This window comes from Panthera pardus, unplaced genomic scaffold (genome assembly GCF_024362965.1).
Source record: "Panthera pardus isolate Hobbes unplaced genomic scaffold, ASM2436296v1 HiC_scaffold_13, whole genome shotgun sequence".
In the NCBI taxonomy this organism is placed as follows: Eukaryota; Metazoa; Chordata; class Mammalia; order Carnivora; family Felidae; genus Panthera; species Panthera pardus.
The window spans coordinates 151,928,088-151,947,028 of NW_026526688.1; the positions used below are offsets into that span (position 1 = coordinate 151,928,088).

Below are 18,941 nucleotides of genomic sequence, written 5' to 3' on the forward strand. Positions count from 1 at the left end.
TCTTTGATTAATTTTATTCTTTAGTATTTTATCTTTTTTAATGTAACTATAGCTGTGATCTCTTAATTTCTCTTTCTGGTAGTTCATTATTAGTGTATAGGAACACAATAGATTTCTGTGTGTTCATTTTATATCCTGGAACTTGATTAAATTAATTTCAGTTTTGATAGCATTTTTGGTAGAGTCTTTAGCTTTTTCTATATATAGTAAGTATCATGTCATCTGCAAATAGTGACACTTTTACTTATTTTCCAATTTGGATGTCTTTTATTTCCTTTTCTTGCCTAATTGCTGGGGCTATAACTTCTAATATTGCATTTAATAAACGTTGTAGGAATAGGCATCATTTTCTTGCTCCTTACTTTAGAGGAAAATCTTTCAGATCAGATTTTTTTCTGCTATTGTTTTCAAGAAATATTACAAGGTTAATAACATGTTTGAAGGCAAACCTCACTATATTTAAGATATGATTTTATCAAGGATTATAGGACCCATATCATTATAAAATTATAAAAGAATCTTAATATTGTGAAAATATGGTAATATAGATAATCATGTGTACTAGCTTAATGGGATATATTATACAGAGTCAATACATTTTAGAAACCTGGAGGATATATAAGGTCATCAAAAACATCTTTATTCCATAAGAAGAGTAATATAGTTCATTTATGTTTCTAAACTTCAAAGAAAAAAATGTAGATGTAGGATTCTATATGACTATAGTTTTAAAAAAATTCTCAAGATACTTGATTTATATTTGTAACACACTTTACAATCTATAAATATTTTTATTACGTAGAGAAAGTAAAATTGTTTTCAGGTTAAAAGAAAATTTAATTGTTTATTCAGTTTTTTGCTAAATTGTTAGTGTATAATTATATTATATACTAAGAATGCCATTATAAATTATACCACCTTGTAATTTCAGGACTCTGTTAATCATGCAATTCTTTATTTATACTATTTTGCAGCCCCCTCTCCAGTCACCAATGTGAAAAAGGGGAAGATTGCAAAAAACAGTATCTCTTTGTCTTGGCAAGAGCCAGATCGTCCCAATGGAATCATCCTGGAGTATGAAATTAAATATTTTGAGAAGGTGAGACTAATAGAATAAAGAATGTCATTTCTTCTTCTCCTTCTCCTTTCCTCCTTCTCCTCCTCATTCTCTTCACCCTCCCTCTCCCCTCCTTCTTCCCCTTCCCTTCCTCTCCTTCTCCTTCTCCTCCTTCTTTGTTTCACTTTAACAACTGCAATTATCCAATTTTTAGAAATGTATTTTGCAATTTTGTGTGTAAATCAATGACATGATTATGGAGGCTAGACGTGTATAGGGAGCATTCTATTTGTATTCCATTAATGCCAAATAGTTTATGATGCACACTACTGCCATAGAGTCTGATCAGCTTAACTAGGTTTCACAGTATTAAAAAATGAAGTCATGGGACATTTTGAGGTGTTGCACTTAAGTTCTTGACCTTCACCAGTGACTGCCATGTACGACAGGGAAAAACACATATGGTTATGGCCATTAACACTGCATAAAACCTATGCTCTTAAGGAGATATGGGTAGATAAGATATGAATATAAAATATAATTTTAAAATCCATATCAAAAATCTAATACTGTATTGTAAACTTTATTTTAAAATTTGAGGGCACAAAATCAGGATTGTATGCCTCACATTCTCTACATTTTCTCAATTTCTCTTTTCCTTAGGCCCACTCTTGCATGTTTTGACATAATAGTTGTGAGATCTAAAGGCAATAGTTATCCCTCTTCCTCTTTCCTGAATTCACAACCAAGTGAGCTATTGATAAAGAAATAGTACAGATGGAATATAAAGGTGATATAGCTTGGATATGTAGTCACCAGGGGTCTTCCTACACTTCCCACCCCCATTTTACTTTGATTTTTTAATGAGTCTGGATCTGAATAGCAAACATTCCTTAAAACAACCTAGCTTCTAGTAGAGGAGATATAGAAGTGTGCTCAAACCAGACTATCACTGATGGGTAGGAAACTCTGACTGAGAGTATGTATCCTATGTAAGTAGGAGTAGAAAAGATTAGAAACATATGCAGAGAAGCAGATCCCAAAAGAAAAAGAAAGGACTCAGCCACACCTGCTCAATTTGCTTTCCTTAACCTCATGGAGCCATTACTCCTTCTCTTAGAGGGATAGTGAAGAGGGTAGGAAGAAGTTAAAAACTTACTTTGCAATGCCACAGGCTAGGACATCGGAAAAGAGAGAGGGAATAAGTGGTTTTCCTAGCAATAATGCAAAAATATCAGAAAAAGTACTTATATTCTATTAATGAAAGTTACTTAAAAATTCAACATTCTGTGTACATGTGTAGAAGGAAGAGTATAGGTAAATACATTGAAATATGTTAAATTAATGCCTAGCATTATACAGATTTTTTTTTAAAAAATGTAATGTTTTTTATTTTGGAGAGAGAGACAGAGCGTGAGTGGGGGAGGGGCAGAGAGAGAGGGGGACACAGAATCTGAAGCAGGCTCCAGGCTCTGAGCTGTCAGCACAGAGCCCAATGCCAGGCTGGAACCCACAAACCATGAGATCATGACCTGAACCAAAGCCAGAGGCCCAACCCACTGAGCCACCCAGGTGCCCCATCGAGATTTTTTTTTTAATTGCTTATTTCACTCGCTGATTTAACAATTACCAAGAGATAATGACAGAGGGTAAAAACAGTAGTGGGGGACAAAGGGGCTGTCTACACATCCTTTCTAGGTTTTGAATGCCTATAAAATGTTCTTATATTGATTTTCTAAATAGGTGAATAAACTGTTAATTACTACTTTTGAAGTAGTCATCCTTCTAGGAATGACTTGCTGGTAGCATTACAAATGACTATTTGATCATTAGAGACCATAAATGAAGATACTTCTATTTCATAAAAAACATATCCTCAAATACCCGTGAGACAAAATTATGTTGGGATAGGGGCACCTGGCTGGCTCAGTTGATGGAACATGTGACTTTTGATCTTGACTTTGTGAGCTCAAGCCCCACAGTGGGTGGAGAGATTATTAAAAATAAAATTTTAAAAAATATTGTGTTGGGATCTCATTTATACTATTTGTTATAAAAAATAATACGGTAAATCAAGGAAAATGTGGTTACATTAATAATCCTCACTGATTCTTATTTTTCTGGGAGTAGTAGTCCAAATTGCATTGTAAATTCTAGAGGTCTACAATTTAAATGCATGATGTATCCAAAAATAATTTGTTAAATTAAGATTTACATTCCTTATTTACTTTTTTTTTTGTAAATTTTAATATGGTATACTAACACAAAGCTGAATATATAGACTGAATATTTTGTAAATATTTTAAGTTTCTAAATATTTATTGTCAATGAACTTTATTTTTTAAAAAGTTGAAATGCATAATGGCATTTAAAAATAAATATGCCCCAGGGGTGTTGGCTGGCTCAGCCAGTGGAGCATGCCATCCTTTATCTTGGGGTCGTGAGTTCAAGCCCCACATTGGGCATAGAGCCTTCTTTAAAAAAAACTAGATAAATAAAAGGGAGTATTAAAAAAATCAGAGAAAAATAGCAGTTCACCAAAACTCTTTATTTGAATATACATCTTAGATGAAATAAAGTTCAACAGCAAGAGGACTAAACTTTGACAGGGAGTTATTTTTCTTTATAGTTTTTCTTCCCCTGAAGCAACTAGTTGGACCAAGGTTTGATTTTCTTTATTGTTTCTAATGATATTATCCTATTTTACCCCCTTATGAGTAATCTTTCATTGTTTTCACTATTACTCCTCAGCATATACATAAGTTTCATATATGTAATACTCAATAAATGCAAGGATTTATCTTTTTTTTTCTGTAAGCTACTGCTTCCATTAAAAAAAAAAGTTTCTCAACCAAGTGGTGGGGGAGTCTTTCTCTTAATATTCCTTCTAATGAATTTTCTACACGTGGCATTATTTTCTTGAAAGTTCAATTTTTTTAAATATACTTATTTCATGAAAACTTAGTTCTGTGCTTAATATTTTATATTTAATGCTGTATTAATACATCCTATTATCTGCATAACTCAATGTAAGAAAAAATAATTTGGGAAAAATATTTCTGTACGTAGTTTCAGTAAATGAATAGAAAGTTGCCCACTTACATCCGTTAAAAGCAGTGAAACCTTTATATAATATGTTATTTGGGGGAAGTCATTAACTTCTTTTGGTCAGTGTTTTCCTTTTTACAGTGAAAATCTTAATTCCCAGAAATTTTTGCCAAGCAAAATTATTGAGCATACTAATAAAATACATGAAAGGTTTTTTTTTTAACACTTTCAGAAGGAAAAAAAAAAAGGATAATGAGTTTTTATAGCATGGATTGAGGTGGGGGTGCTTATAGGTTTCCAGAGCTCATTTTGAACCTTCAGAATGACACCACCGTTTTATTGGATGGCTCTTGTCCAGACACAGGTGGCAGAGCTTTCCAGGGCTCATGCATTTGCCAGCTGGCATTTCTGCCTGCGATTGCCCTGCTCTAATAGAGGTCATTGGGCCTCTCTGCTCCTGCATGGTGATGGGCCCATTGCCATCTCTTAATTAAAGGCAGAGGCAAAGGGAAGCTGCCCCTTGGCAGGGTGTTTGCCAGCTGGCTCCTTCTGCCCAGGCCCTCCCCTCGCTGCATGTGAACAGTGTTTGCTAAGCAGCTGGGGAATGTAGCTCATTTGCTCAGCAGGAGTATGAAGGCAGCAAAAGCCATTGCCCTGACCAGGATTTGGCAGCCTGATGGTCGTGGGTGTTGAAGATGTGTATATAGAGTTTGTGATATGAAGGAAATTATAGTACAGCAATGACTAAAAGGAGTGGGACAGAAGCAAATTTTGGAAGCTACTTAGGTAATTCAAAATGTGCATTTTTGGTTTTCAATCCCTTAGATACATGCTTTGGTGAGTACCTCTGATTATATAGCATTTGACTACCCCAGAGAGACAAAGTACAACTAGAACTCAGATAAGGAACCACTGAGATACACATAATGTTAATATATAAATCAGAATGTTGTGTCATTTTGTGCAATTGATATTAGATCACGCATTATTTCAAGGAGCAGCATGCGTTTCCTTGTAATGGGAATTTCCCCCCTATTTGGCCAAAGTATCAACTTATAATAATTTTACAAAACACATCAATTCTGAATTCAGTAGTTAGGAGTTTAATTTTTTTTATGTTTATTTTTGAGAGAGAGAAACAAAGACAGAGTGTGAGTGGGGGAGGGCACAGAGAGAGGGAGGCAGAATCTGAAGCAGACTCCAGGCTCTGAGCTGTCAGCACATAGCCTGACATGGGGCTCAAACTCACGAACTGCAAGATCATGTCCCGACCCAAAGTCAGACGCTTAACTGAGTAAGCCACCCAAGCATCCCTCAATTATTAGGAATTTACAAGAAGCTTTTAATTTTTTTTTCTCTTTTTATTAAATTTGCCATCATGCTACAGACTCAAGTCAAATTTACCTAGAAACTGTTATGTTACGGAGATTGAGCTTGGTGCTATGTACATCATCTCTATTTCCATCTCTATGTGCTCACACTGTGCTTGATAAATAATTCTTCCCATTTTAAAGAAGAAAAAATTGAAGTTGAGTTGTGTATCCATATTTACACTCTTCATTAGACAACAGCATGACTTGAATTCTAACACTGATATTCCTTGTTCATTTATAAAAAAAAACCTTCTCCATTTCTATAATAAATGTTAACTTTTTTTAAGTTTATTTATTTATTTTGAGAGAGAAAGAGAGAGAGAAAGCACACACAAGCAGGGGAGGGGCAGAGAGAGGGAGAGAGAGAATCCCAAGCAGGAGTCTCAGTGTCAGCATGGAGCCCAGTGCAGGTCTCAAACTCACCAACCATGAGCTTGTGACCTGAGCCAAAATCAAGAGTTGGAAACTTAACTGACTGAGCCACCCACGCACCCCAATAAATGTCAATATTTTATGTAAAAATCATAATTATAACAAATATATCAGAAACTTTGGTTTTGTCTAGATTTTTACACCAGCTTATCTTTAAACAAAATGCAAGTTAACATTTCTCACTGAAATTCTCACTAATTTTATTGAATATAATTCTTGCATATTCAGTCACAAGCTTGAGCAGCCAGAGAGCATGAGTAAGTACAATAGTTTCTAGTAATAGTTTAGCTCTTTTAAAAGGAACACATCAAGAAATTGTGTGCTTTTTTACTGTTTTTTTCCTAGTGTAGAGAAGGGATAATAGAGTATATAGGAGAAAGTCAGTGAATGGGAATAAAGAAAATGACTGACATTACTAGGTAAAATTTTATAGGCTTTAATGACCCTAGTTTAAATTCTTTGTAAGACTCTAATAATATTTCCTATACCATAAAGATTCGGCAGTTAAATTGAATATGTGAACTGAAAAAATTTAAAAAAAATAATTGTTCACATAGAATGAATCAGAAAGCCTATTTGCATTAGAAATTAGAATATCCCAGGCCCCTGGGTGGCTCAGTCAGTTAAGCATCTAACTTGGGCTCAGGTCGTGATCACAGGGTTCGTGGGTTCAAGCCCTACATCAGGTTCTGTGCTGACAGCTCGGTGTCTGGAGCTTGTTTCAGATTCTGTGTCTCCCTCTCTCCCTGCCCCTCCCCCACTCGCACTCTGTCTCCCTCTCTCAAAAATAAACATTCCTCTCTCCCTGCCCCTCCCCCACTCACACTCTGTCTCCCTCTCTCAAAAATAAACTTTAAAAAAAAATTAGAACATTTCTATTTAGATGGAAATTGGGATACATTTAACCCTAAGATAATTCTATATGTTTGACTATATTAAATGAGGAATGGTAAACCTGCTTTAAAACAAATAAATGCTAATAGGTTGTATAGTTTAGATTTTACTGGTGGTACATGTTCTGTAGAACATGACTGCCAGTGGACTTTGATGTGTCCAATTAGAAAAAATTTCAAATAATAATGGCAATGAAAACATAGCTTTATAGCTTATTAAATGTTTTCATGTGCATTAGTTACTTATTCTTACAGTATCTCTATGAGAATATCCAGGCATCAGTTTCTACCCCAATCCTAAGGAAACTGAAGATAAAAGTAAACATGGACTTGTGTTATTTTAGCACGTGATTTCAGTGTACACATTAAAGTCACAACATGGCATGCTGCTATCGATTGTAAATTTCAAGGGAAGTTGAAGTTACATGCAACATGAAAGCATGGTTTGCATTTATTTTGCATTTTAATAGTGTTATTAAGATTAACTAATAACCATATTCCCTATTAGAGGGCTTGAGAAAGAATTGTTATATTCTTGTTTTCAATTCTTTTCTCATTTCAGAAAAAAATCCTTTACATCTTATTCCCATTATATTTTAAAAAATAATCAATACATGTTTTTAATTATAAAATAAAATTCTCTGAAATATCTTGAAAATGATGGTTTATAGTCATCAATCAAGATACTGTAAATAGAGACAGTTCCCACAAACAGAGGGAAAAAAACCTCTGACCATTATCTCTCATGAATTCATTCTTTAATATCCATCAGAAATGTATTAAGTGTAGAAACACCATCAGCCAAAAACAACGTTAGCCAAGAATTCACACAGAAAAATAGAAGGGACAAGAAAGTTCAAAACAGGGACTTTGTGTGTTTAGATCTTTGTAGGTCTAAGATTTTCTACTCAGTGTGGTAATCTCAGAGATAAATTACGGACAGTTAGTCTAGATTTTGGTAGCAGTCAAAATAGGAACAGTTTCCTATTTGTTTTCGTTTCTAAAATTATCTTTAAAGTGATTTTGTTTTCACTGCATCTCCATTCACTACTCATCCAGCTCAAACACATAAACGTGAAAAAATAGAAAGTGTTTAAAAATTTTTTAAAAAAAGTTTGTTTGCAGTTTTTCTTTAGTAATCCATTTGGACTTAATGAATTGAAATTAAATTTCTCCAGTCAAGTACTCATTCCTTCTCCCGAGCCCTAAATATAATTAGAAATGAAACTCACCAAAGATATAAAGCATAAGACTTACCTGGTGATATATGAAACATTGTCACCTTACTCCATGAACAGGCAACATGTTAGATGTGCTCCAATAAAATATTTATAAGAAACATAAGCATATGAATACCAGTACTAAAATAGAGTCTGTAAAATAATTTATCTCCTGCAGGGGTGCCTGGGTGGCTCAGTGGGTTAAGTGACTGACTCTTGGTTTTGGCTCAGGTCATGATCTCATGATTCGTGAGTTTGAGCCCCATATCGGTGTTCGTGATAACAGCATGGACCTTGCTTGGGATTCTCTCTCTCCCCCTCCCCTTCACGCTCTCTCTCTCAAAAAAAACACATGTTAAAAAATTTTATCTCCTGAAAATCATGTTTAAAAGTTTACAAATTTATTTCTGCCAAAGACAAGTATGGTGGATGAGTGGAGAACATGTTACCCACCAATTCTGAGTTCTAGAAAACACTTTTAGATATCATGTAGATAGCACACCTAGGATGTATAGTTGTTTTTTTTTTTCTAAAAGATTGCATGTGTACTAATAGCAAGTCTATTAGTTTCTGATTTATTTTCTGATTTATGATTCTAAGTTTTGTTGTCATTGGTAATTCACGTGTTGACTTTTTTATTGTATGTACATGTGTAATCCAAGGACCAAGAAACCAGCTATACAATTATCAAATCTAAAGAGACAACTGTAACTGCAGAGGGCTTGAAGCCAGCTTCAGTATACGTCTTCCAAATTCGAGCACGCACAGCAGCAGGCTATGGTGTCTTCAGTCGAAGATTTGAGTTTGAAACCATCCCAGTGTGTAAGTCATTTTAATTACTGTCAACTCATGTCTCTGTAATGGTTACCAGAAAAGAGTCAGTGGATCAATACTCTCTCCGGGCATTCTGTCAGTCTCCTGGTCCTCTCTCTCCCAGGCATGACCCCTTCAGGTAGGAAGCATCTGTCATGCTATTATGGTAGGTTAGTAGGTTAACACATCGGTCCTTACTCCTCATCACATTTAGTCTACTGGGAGATGAAACATCAGGAGATCCTTAAGAAATGTTTAAACCTTGCTTTTAAAGACTTTCCTTCCACGGCTGCCATACTTTATTGAATTATTGCCATTTATTTTTACTTGTTTTATTGAACAATGCTACCAGGCTTAGTCTTTCTATGAAAATTCTACAGGGAGCATTTGTTAGTATTAAGTTTGGCAAGAAAATAGTGCTCTCAGCAACCAATCTGATTGTTTTAAAAAATCAACATCTCTGGCAGCATCTCTGAGTGAAGGATCTAGAAATGTTTCTGGAAAACACTTCTTGCACCATTTTTTTTCAAATAAAATAGCATAAAACGTTTTTCTCTTTAATGTCAAACAAAATATTGATTACTTGTCCTAGAGCATGCATTAAAAGTAAGATTAGAAGAAGACAATAAAAGTTTTGTTATGAAGAAAATAACACTAGGAGTAGTGTGAAATGTCAAATATGTGGGTGTATGTATTTTCATTTGGTAGGTCACAGTTAAGAATATTGGCTTTAGTGAGTCACCATTACTAAGTGAAAACTATCTTATCATTCAGGTAACTGAAAATCATTATCTTGAACATACACTTTAAAAAGACTTTTCCTTTTTTTATGAATATAATTTATGGTCAAATTGGCTTACATACAACACCCAGTGCTCATCCCAACAAGTGCCCTCCTCAATGCCCATCACCCATTTTCCCCTCTCCCCCACCCCGCATCCACCCTCAGTTTGTTCTCTGTATTTAAGAGTCTCTGTGGTTTGCCTCCCTCCCTCTCTGTTTGTAACTATTTTTTCTCCTTCCCTTCCCCCATGGTCTTCTGTTAAGTTTCTCAAGATCCACATATGAATGAAAACATATCTGTCCTCTGACTGACTTATTTCACTCAGCATAATACCATCCAGTTCCATCCATGTTGCTGCAAATGGCATGATTTCATTCGTTTTTATTGTAAAAAGACTTTTCTAATTGGATACTTAATTCATAATAATGATGCATGATGTTATTCATTGATTAGTTTTTAAAATTTATAATATTTAATTTATATTATACATAGGTCATAAAATTTTTATGATGGGCTTTTCTTTTTCATGTATATTATCACATATGTCATTAATATAGTCCTAAAACCAAATGCAAACATAAACACAGGAATGCAAAAATCTTTATTTTAGAAAGACTATTTAAAATGAGGATTTGGGTGGAAAATCTTAAACTATTCTTTCTCAAGCTTTAGTTTCTATCTTATAACTGCATAGTATCCATTCTATTTTAATTTTGTTATGCATACAAATAAATCTTTAAAGTTGGCCCCATATATCATTCCTTTTCCCAACAGCAATGTTAAAACACACCAGCAAATAAACCTAGCATGAATGAAACTATCCAGCCAATCAAGTTAGCTCTTTTATCTGGTTTCTTTTAACATAAATTCTCTTGAAACTTTGAGACTATCACTGAACCTTTCTTAACTCCCACTCACCAAGATTTACCCACACTCTCATGCTTCTTTTATGATTTTTTCTCCAATTCATTACTTCCTTTTATCCATTTCTTACCTACTTGATTCAAATCTGTATAACCAAATTGCTGAAATAAAGTTATTCTCTGTTTTAAATTATATTTTTATTAAGATAAGTGTAGTTTCACATGAAGTTGTAGGGAATAATACAGAGTGAGCTCTTGTACAATTTTTTCAGTTTCTCCCAATGGTAACATTTTGCATAACTATAGCATAAGATCACAATCAGGATATTGACATTGATGCAATCCACCAATCTTACTCAACTTTCCTTGTACCCTTTTTTATGTGTGTATGATGTAGGCGTGTGTGTGTGTGTGTGTGTGTGTGTGTGTGCATTAAGTTCGATACAATTTGGTCAGTTGTGTAGGTTTGTATATCTACCATCATAGTCAAGATACTTCACAGTGCCAACACCATAAAGTTCCTTCGGGTTGACCTATTATAACTATACCAAATGCCTTTGGGAGCAGCTCCTGTCCCATAACTAATCACTGACAACCACTAATTTCTAAACATTCATTTCTAAAATTTTGACATTTCAGAAATGTTCCATAAATGGAATCATACAGTATGCAACCTTTTAGTTTAGAATTGACTTTTTTCACTCAGTATAATTTCCTAGAGATTCATGCAAGTTGCTTGCTTCTTTTTTGGTGTTGTTGAGTAGTATTCTATGGTATGTGTGGGCCACAATTTGTTTAACAATTCACCTATTGAAGGACATCTGGGCTGGTACCAATCTTTGCTAGTACCAGTAAGGTGCTGTGAATATTCATTGACATGTTTTTACATCAACCTAAGTTTTCATTTACCTGGGATAAATACCCAAGAGTACAATTGCTATATCATATGGCAATTTTATGTTTAATTTTGAATTTTGTGGGAAACTGCCAAACGAGTTTCCAGGGTGGCTGTACTATTTTACAGTCCTACCAGCAATGCACCCATGTATGAGTGATCAGTTTCTCCACATCCTCATCAGCATTTGCTGTTATCACTGTATTTTTCTTTTAGGCATTTTGGACAGGTGGCTGGTGATATCTCATTATGGTTTTAATTTGAAATCCCTGTTGGCTAATGATGTTCACCATCTTTTCATATGTGTATTTCCCACCCAGGTTGTTCTAAATTTCCCCATTAATTCGTATGTGCTCATATTGCATATCAAAAATTATGGCTTTGATCAAATTATCTTAATCAAGAAAATGAATAGATAGTTACAGCTGTGGAAGAAAGACCCCAAATTTTCAGCTGGGCCTTCAAAAACTCTCATAATATGGCTTTAACAAATCTTTTCAGATTCATGATTAACTATCTAAATATATAGCTAAAATGTGGAGAATATCTACACAATATGGAGTATGAGAAACAAAATGAGATAAGCAACATGACTTCTCAGTATATACTAGCTTAAAGTTCCCCAGGATAATGTAAGTATATAGTTATTGAAAAATAAACATTATTTACTAAAAAATATTAGTGTCTATAATTAATATTATTTTAATAGTAGTGTGTTACATTGCCCCAAATTTGCTTTTAAGCATTCCCAAAACATTCCTTAACTATTCTTCCAAAAATACATCACGGATTAAAAAAATAGGAAATGTGAGTGACTAGAAATTTGTTATCTTTAAAGATTAAAAAACTTAATGATATATTAAAGTAATAATCATGGATCATACTGTGCTTATAATTTTTTTTCCTCTGGTGCTAAAGAATGAAAATGTATGAAGACATTGACATTACCTTATCAATTCTATATATTTTCAAGTTAGTTGATATATTGGGGATATAATTGATGCTGTCAGGGTAAACAATGAACAAATAGCATAAAATCTTGATGAATTATGTTTTATTAGAAATAGCTCACAAAATAATTAATACATTTGAAATAATAAAATAATTAAAGCCCATCAAGGAACTTAGGAAAAGCTGCACATTTTTTCTTAAAGTTTATTTTTTTTTGACAGAGAGAGAGCGAGCATGAGCTAGGGAGGGGCAGAGAGAGAGAGGGAGACACAGAATCCGAAGCAGGCTCCAGGCCCTGAGGCATCAGCACAGAGTCTGACACAGGGCTTGAACCCATAAACCATGAGATCATGACCTGGGCCGAAGTCAGATGCTCAACTGACTGAGCCACCCAGGCACCCCAAAGCTGCACATTTTTTAAAAAATGAAAATGTATTATTGAAATTCTTCCTCATAGACCCTTGATTTAATTATCTATTATACAAAACTATCTGATTTAAGTGAACGGTAGAGGAAAAAATGTAAATGTGAATGTTTGTGATTTGGCATTATTAACAAAATATTTTCATAAAATGTATTAATCATTTGAAATTTTTAGTATGCCATTAAAAATATTTTATTGCAAGCTAATATCCCATACCTAGGTGCATATTTTAATATATTGTTAGATTAGATCTTGTCAATTGTTAAAAATGAAGCATTTGACAGTACTAAGCACGAGTATTTTTTTTTCTCAAAATTAATAGTTTGGTTAGCCAGAAATTGCCCTGTTTTTATCCCTACCTCTGATTGATCATGCCCCCTTTCTCCAAAATAGTATCTCAGAGTTCCCAAAATGGCCCATTGAGACCAGAAAGATTTGTTAGAATTTGTTTAAAAGGGCTTTTGAAGTCTAGATGGAGAATTTGGGAATTTTTTTATAGGTAGTAGGCATTTATTAAATTTTTGATCAGAGAAACATGATCAAAGTGATATTTTTGGATATTTATGTGAACACATAGAAGGCAAAGGAAACATTTATAAAACCAGTGAACAATAAATAGTCCAGTAGATTTGAATCAAATAGGTGAGTGTTGGACAAAAAAATATAGTTTGTGGGAAAAAACAGAAGAAACACAAAAATGTTTGGTAATTAATGGCCAAGTAGGAGTTAAGAAAAATTCAGTGATAGTTAAAAGAAACCAGAAGAAAAGAGATCAAATTAGTCTGGTTTGTGGTTTGATTTATGGTGTTTATTTATTGATGTGTTTTTGTTAATGTCCTTGGGGTGGATGTGGTATAAAAATGCTATTTGTATATGAAAATGAATCCAAATAAAAGGAAAGTAGTTTTTGTTTTTGTTTTTTTAATAGGGTCATGCTTTGAAGTGAAGTAAAGTAAGAGTTGTAAATATAAATTTGGGACTCATGAGCTTAGAGTTAACTGATGTCATAAAGCATAAAAGTACCCATAAAAGGTAGAGAGAAAAGGAAGCAGGAAGGGAGAAAGACAGAAAAAGATTAAAGAGTAAGGAGAGAAGTATGGAGGATCAGGAGCATTCATCAGGAATTTTTCATGCAGAAGATGTAGGGAGAGAATGTGGAGCCAACGGAACTGACAAAGTAGAGCTTCAGTGTGGGGAGAAAAGGGGAAAAAGGCCTCATCTGATGTTCTACAAACCAAGATGAAGCAGAGCCTCAAGGTTGAAGTTTATGTTCAACAAAGGCAAATACCTTATGATGCATGGTAAAGTAAATGGAAGAGCACTCATTGTGTTTAGCAAGAATGTCATGCATAGAACTCAAAGGCAGAAGAAGATAAGTTGCAGAGGGAATTTAATAATGTTGGTTATCAGATAATAATAAATAATACATAAATAAAAATAACAATACTGCTCTAGATAACAATCAAGGTGTTAAATAAGAAAGAATAATTCAATAAAGCAGAAGATAACAATGTGTAAAAATAATATCTACTAATTATTTAAGGCTGTCAATAGTAGAAGCACTGTGCTAAATATTATCTCTAAACGGAATTATAATGATCCAGGAAAATTATTCCTGTTTGGAGATTAATGAAATGAGCCTTGATAAAGTTAAATACTTTGCTTTGGCCTATATCCCTAGTAAATGTTGGACCTGTTTTCAAATTTAAGTTGAACCAACATCAGTAAGTTTAGGTATAAGGATTTGTTTCCACTAAGAAGAATTATCTGTTCAGGCTTGGAGGTAGCAGACAAGTAGCCTATAATTGACTCCTGGATAAAAGATCTCCTGGAGGGAGACCTTTGAAGGAGCCAGGTCTTGGAAGAGATAGGAAGGATTCTAACATTGGAGTTAGGTGAAGCAAAGGAAACTACATAACCATCCAGTTTTATTTAACCATAGAGTTCAGACTTGATTGTTCTTTAATCTATACAGTTTAACATTATTGAAACATGAGAAATCGTAATAGATTAGTGTTTTGAGAAAATAAGGAAGACTCATTATGATGATTTTATTAGGAAATTAAGAAGAAAGAATAAAAAATATTGGAAGAGCAGTTAGAGCCTAATAAAAATAACATTGAATGTGTGTGGACCATGTCTGCATGATTTTTTCTAGAAACATTGCCTCTTGCCAAAAAGAAAATTAAAGAACCGAGAAAAGCAATGCTATAAGTAATCTGAGTTTAGAGACTAATAAAGCAAACCTTGGGGAAGGTTACTAGTGATAGTGGAGTAGATTTGCCCTACGCATTTATACTGCTCAGCAGTTTTAAATTCCCTACCACAGATCTCAATATCAGAGAATAAAGGAGAAAATCAAGGTAAAGAACCATTGAACTGCAACTGTTATTACCCAAGAAAAGGGAGGGTAAGAACATAGATTTAGACTGTCAATAAGAGTCTTTCTTGTACATGAACAAGCTACTAGTGATATTAGGTCTGAAGACAGGTCTAAAAGATCAAATTGTAGATCAAATGCAAGAAGTGGTCAGAGAGTAAGTCAATTTTGGTTTGAAAGAATCAAGGGAGAGGTGACAAGAATAGAAAGGGAAGTGTTTGGATGTCCAAAACTATTGATGGGGCCAATAGCTGGTAAAGGGTTCTAACAGGGAAATTATAGTTGTTATTACTCTTGACGACTTAAAATTTGTTAAGAGGGTAACTAATGCCACTCTGAATTAATCAAAGTGATGATATTGTTAAACAATAGCATGGTAGGTATCTTATTGAGGGTTTCTTGAGAACATTAGTAAAATTAATTTTGCTCTGTAGCGTTCTTATTCTAACACAGTGCAGATATCAGCATGAAAGAAATATCCCCATACTTATTTAGGTACAACTATCTTAACAGGTCCGTATTCCTTTTATTATGGTAATTGTACAGTTAAAATATATAATATTTCATCTAAATCCATGTATTTAAAAAGTATGATGTAAATGAATTTAATCTTACTGTAGACTTCTCAAAGTTCTAAGTGTATGTCTTGATATTTTTCAAAACGTAGTCCTATATATAAAGTATACTCACGGATGATATTCTGCTAGAAATTATGATTTTCAAAATTATATTCAGAATATGATATTAACTTCACTGAAGCCATAACCGCAATATTTTGGACTTCAACATATGTCTATGGGAAAAAAACCCTGTCTGAGGTGTCAAGATTTTTCTCCTAGAAACAGCCACATGCAAACTCTAAAATGTCAAATCTCGGATACTTAGCACCTCCTTTTAGAGTAAGGGGTTTGGTATCAAGGACTAAGTTTCATTTTATCTTGCAAACCTAAGATCCCTAGATAAATACTATGCAAACAATTACATTCATTTTTTATGATGACAAGGAAATAATCAGTGACTTAGTGATTCTTTCAAATTTCCATTTGGAGAGTAAATATTTTCTCCTAAAGATGTCTTTTCAATTACACACCATTGAGCAGAGATATTAGGGGGAAATCTCGGCCAAGTGTGGGTGAATTGTTTAAACCATGCATCGATTACCGACTATTAAGCAGCTCTTATTTGAATGCATATGATCTCTTTAACCGCGGGCTCCGTTTTCTGTGTCTTCTATCAGCAGTTGCAGCCTCCAGCGATCAAAGCCAGATTCCTATAATTGCTGTGTCTGTGACAGTGGGAGTCATTTTGTTGGCAGTGGTTATCGGCTTCCTCCTCAGTGGAAGGTAAGAGAGGAAGCTGTGATTTTGAACTTTTGCAGCTGATCTCTTCTTTACCTTGATCTGACCATTTGGCTGTTAAGCACATCCCAAAACAAATCAGGCAAGCAAATATGTCAGTAGATAACCACAATATAAGAGATATTTTTAAGCATTGCCTTGTCCATATGAGGGCTAACATTTAAGCACACAATTTCTCCTTTTCAGGTATGCTATCTTCACAAGATAATTAATAACTTGGTATTATTGATTCTATCTTTAACCATATTTTTTTCTGATACAGTTTTTTAAATCTGATTCATTTTGTCTCAAAAATATTTATAGTCATTTCAGTTTTAGTGTTAGGGAAGACCTATGCCTGTGCCTGGTAGATACATAAGAATAATACTAATAATTCTACTTAGCCAGGATTCTTTCCTAACAGGGTGATGGATATGAAGCAGACACTCTGGAAAACAGAGAAATAAACAACCCTTTTTAATGACTGCTTTTATTTTCAGCTTCTGGATGATTTCAGCCCGACTACATCAATCATAGTGTGTACGGATTTGCAGTGAATTGCACTGAATATTGTATCAATAGATACATTAACATGTGTGTTGCACATCTACTTTTTTTATTGTGAACAAAAACAAGAGGTAGAGACCCAAGAAGAACTTCTGTAGAAAGTATTTCCTGACACTGAGCTGAGCATAATCAACCTTCAAAAAGATTTTTAAAATAACAATAAGTAAATGAATCAAGGCATGAGTGCACTGTATCCCTACCACAAACATGTTTCTATTTTTCACTAGGCCACTGTCAGAAGGGACATTCAGTAATTAGTGCCATCCATTTGAAAATGTGTTGGTGGTAGACTATTGCAGATAACTTGATGAGAGTCTTCATGGAAATATTTAGACTTGCACAAATATGTGAAATTGTTATGTAAGGTCCAAAAAAAAAAAGGTCAGGAAATCAATATTCATATTAATTTTGTTACTGTTCTACTTACTTACTTTTGACGCTTCAGCACATATTCAACTCATAAATATACAGAATTGGGCACTTTTCAATATACTGCATATTATATTCTGAAAAGATTTATAACTATAGCCTTAAATTACAGTAATTCATTTTCATAAAACATTGTTGAATATATTCCTTTGAACATCCTTTCTTTTTGTATATGAAAATTCCTTTTCTTCTAGTTCCTGTTTATTTAAGAATGTTCAAAATTTTCTTAAGAATGTGTATAGAAATCATCACTTATGTTTAATGCGAGAATAGCAGTGATGCACTTTTAGAATTTCTAGGTAGGAAGCAGTTTGTGTTCTTTTGAGGACAGCTAGCCTATTGGACCAGAAAGCTGGCTGGCTGGTACCCCACTGTTCGTTCTTCTCTGAAGTCACCTGGGGAGAATGCTCTGATGATGTCCCTGCTTCCTGGGAGATAAAAATGTTGTCATGAAAACTTGCTCAGATTTTGGTCAAATAAGATAATTGTCTGGTAACTGTTAAGGAACCTTCCACGTGATATGAGTCTTTTCTACCTCAAAAGGATAGATAACTATGATACAATTGCAGAGCTGGTTTGTAATATCATTTCTTTACTTCTGACTGAGGTATGAGTTGGCTTCTTCATTTCCAATAAATCCGGAAGTGTTAGTTATAGTTAGGGACGTGGGGATTATAAGAAGATGTTGTATTTGTTATGTCCACACTTAGAGGAAGTGAATAAAACAGAAGGAAAGATCAAGATCTAGAATCCAATAAGTCTGTATGTTTGAGGATTTATTAAAGGACAAATCAAATATATATAGAATATATCTTATTGTATACTTAGCCACAGTATATTTATTTAACCTAAGTATTGTTAATGTGAATTTACTGATGACATTCAGCTATGGATTCTTGCTTACTTGTATGTGAATCAGCCACTGTTCTCAAAAATTTTTCTTCCCCAACACACACACACACACACACACACACACACACACACACACGTATACATATATACATATGTATACAGATACATATGTATCTGTAGCATTAGATGAAGTGTTTGAGAGAAGATTTAATTTACCCATTACTTGATAACTGAAGGATAACAATGCTCTAGTGTCCATGTGCACACACACGCACCACATAAATTCCATATGTACTTGGGTTTGCTGCATGAGAATAATTAAATTTTAGTGTAATTTCTCAGTTGTACTAGAATCACAGCTACACCCAAGATACAAAGCTTAATTTTTAACAGAACTAAATCTGTGACTTGCTAAGATAATTTTTTGTATACATTGTCTTGTGGAAGTACATTACTTTTTAAAAATAGCAATACCTTATGAATTTGTGCATCATGTATTCATATTAAATTTTTCTTAATGGTACTTACTATACAGGGACTAGGAATTTCCAACTTAAGGGAAAACAAATTTTATCCCCCAAACTCTGAGATTTATATTTTTTTTACCAGCAATTTTTTTGCAT

At 33.9% G+C, this 18,941-nt stretch overlaps 1 protein-coding gene across 8 annotated transcripts in view; it reads left to right on the top strand.

Annotated features, from left to right (window-relative positions):
- EPHA5 (EPH receptor A5) overlaps positions 1–18,941 on the top strand; it is a 344,576-nt gene that overhangs the window by 246,297 nt on the left and 79,338 nt on the right. For 5 of the 8 annotated variants that reach the window (XM_019468625.2, XM_019468637.2, XM_019468666.2 and 2 more), the window contains 3 exons: positions 975–1,099; positions 8,686–8,845; positions 16,371–16,476. In XM_019468625.2, coding sequence (XP_019324170.2) covers positions 975–1,099; positions 8,686–8,845; positions 16,371–16,476 — 391 coding nt within the window. The remainder of the gene's footprint in view (positions 1–974; positions 1,100–8,685; positions 8,846–16,370; positions 16,477–18,941) is intronic. The other 3 variants (XM_019468628.2, XM_019468648.2, XM_019468676.2) reach the window with 1 other exon arrangement.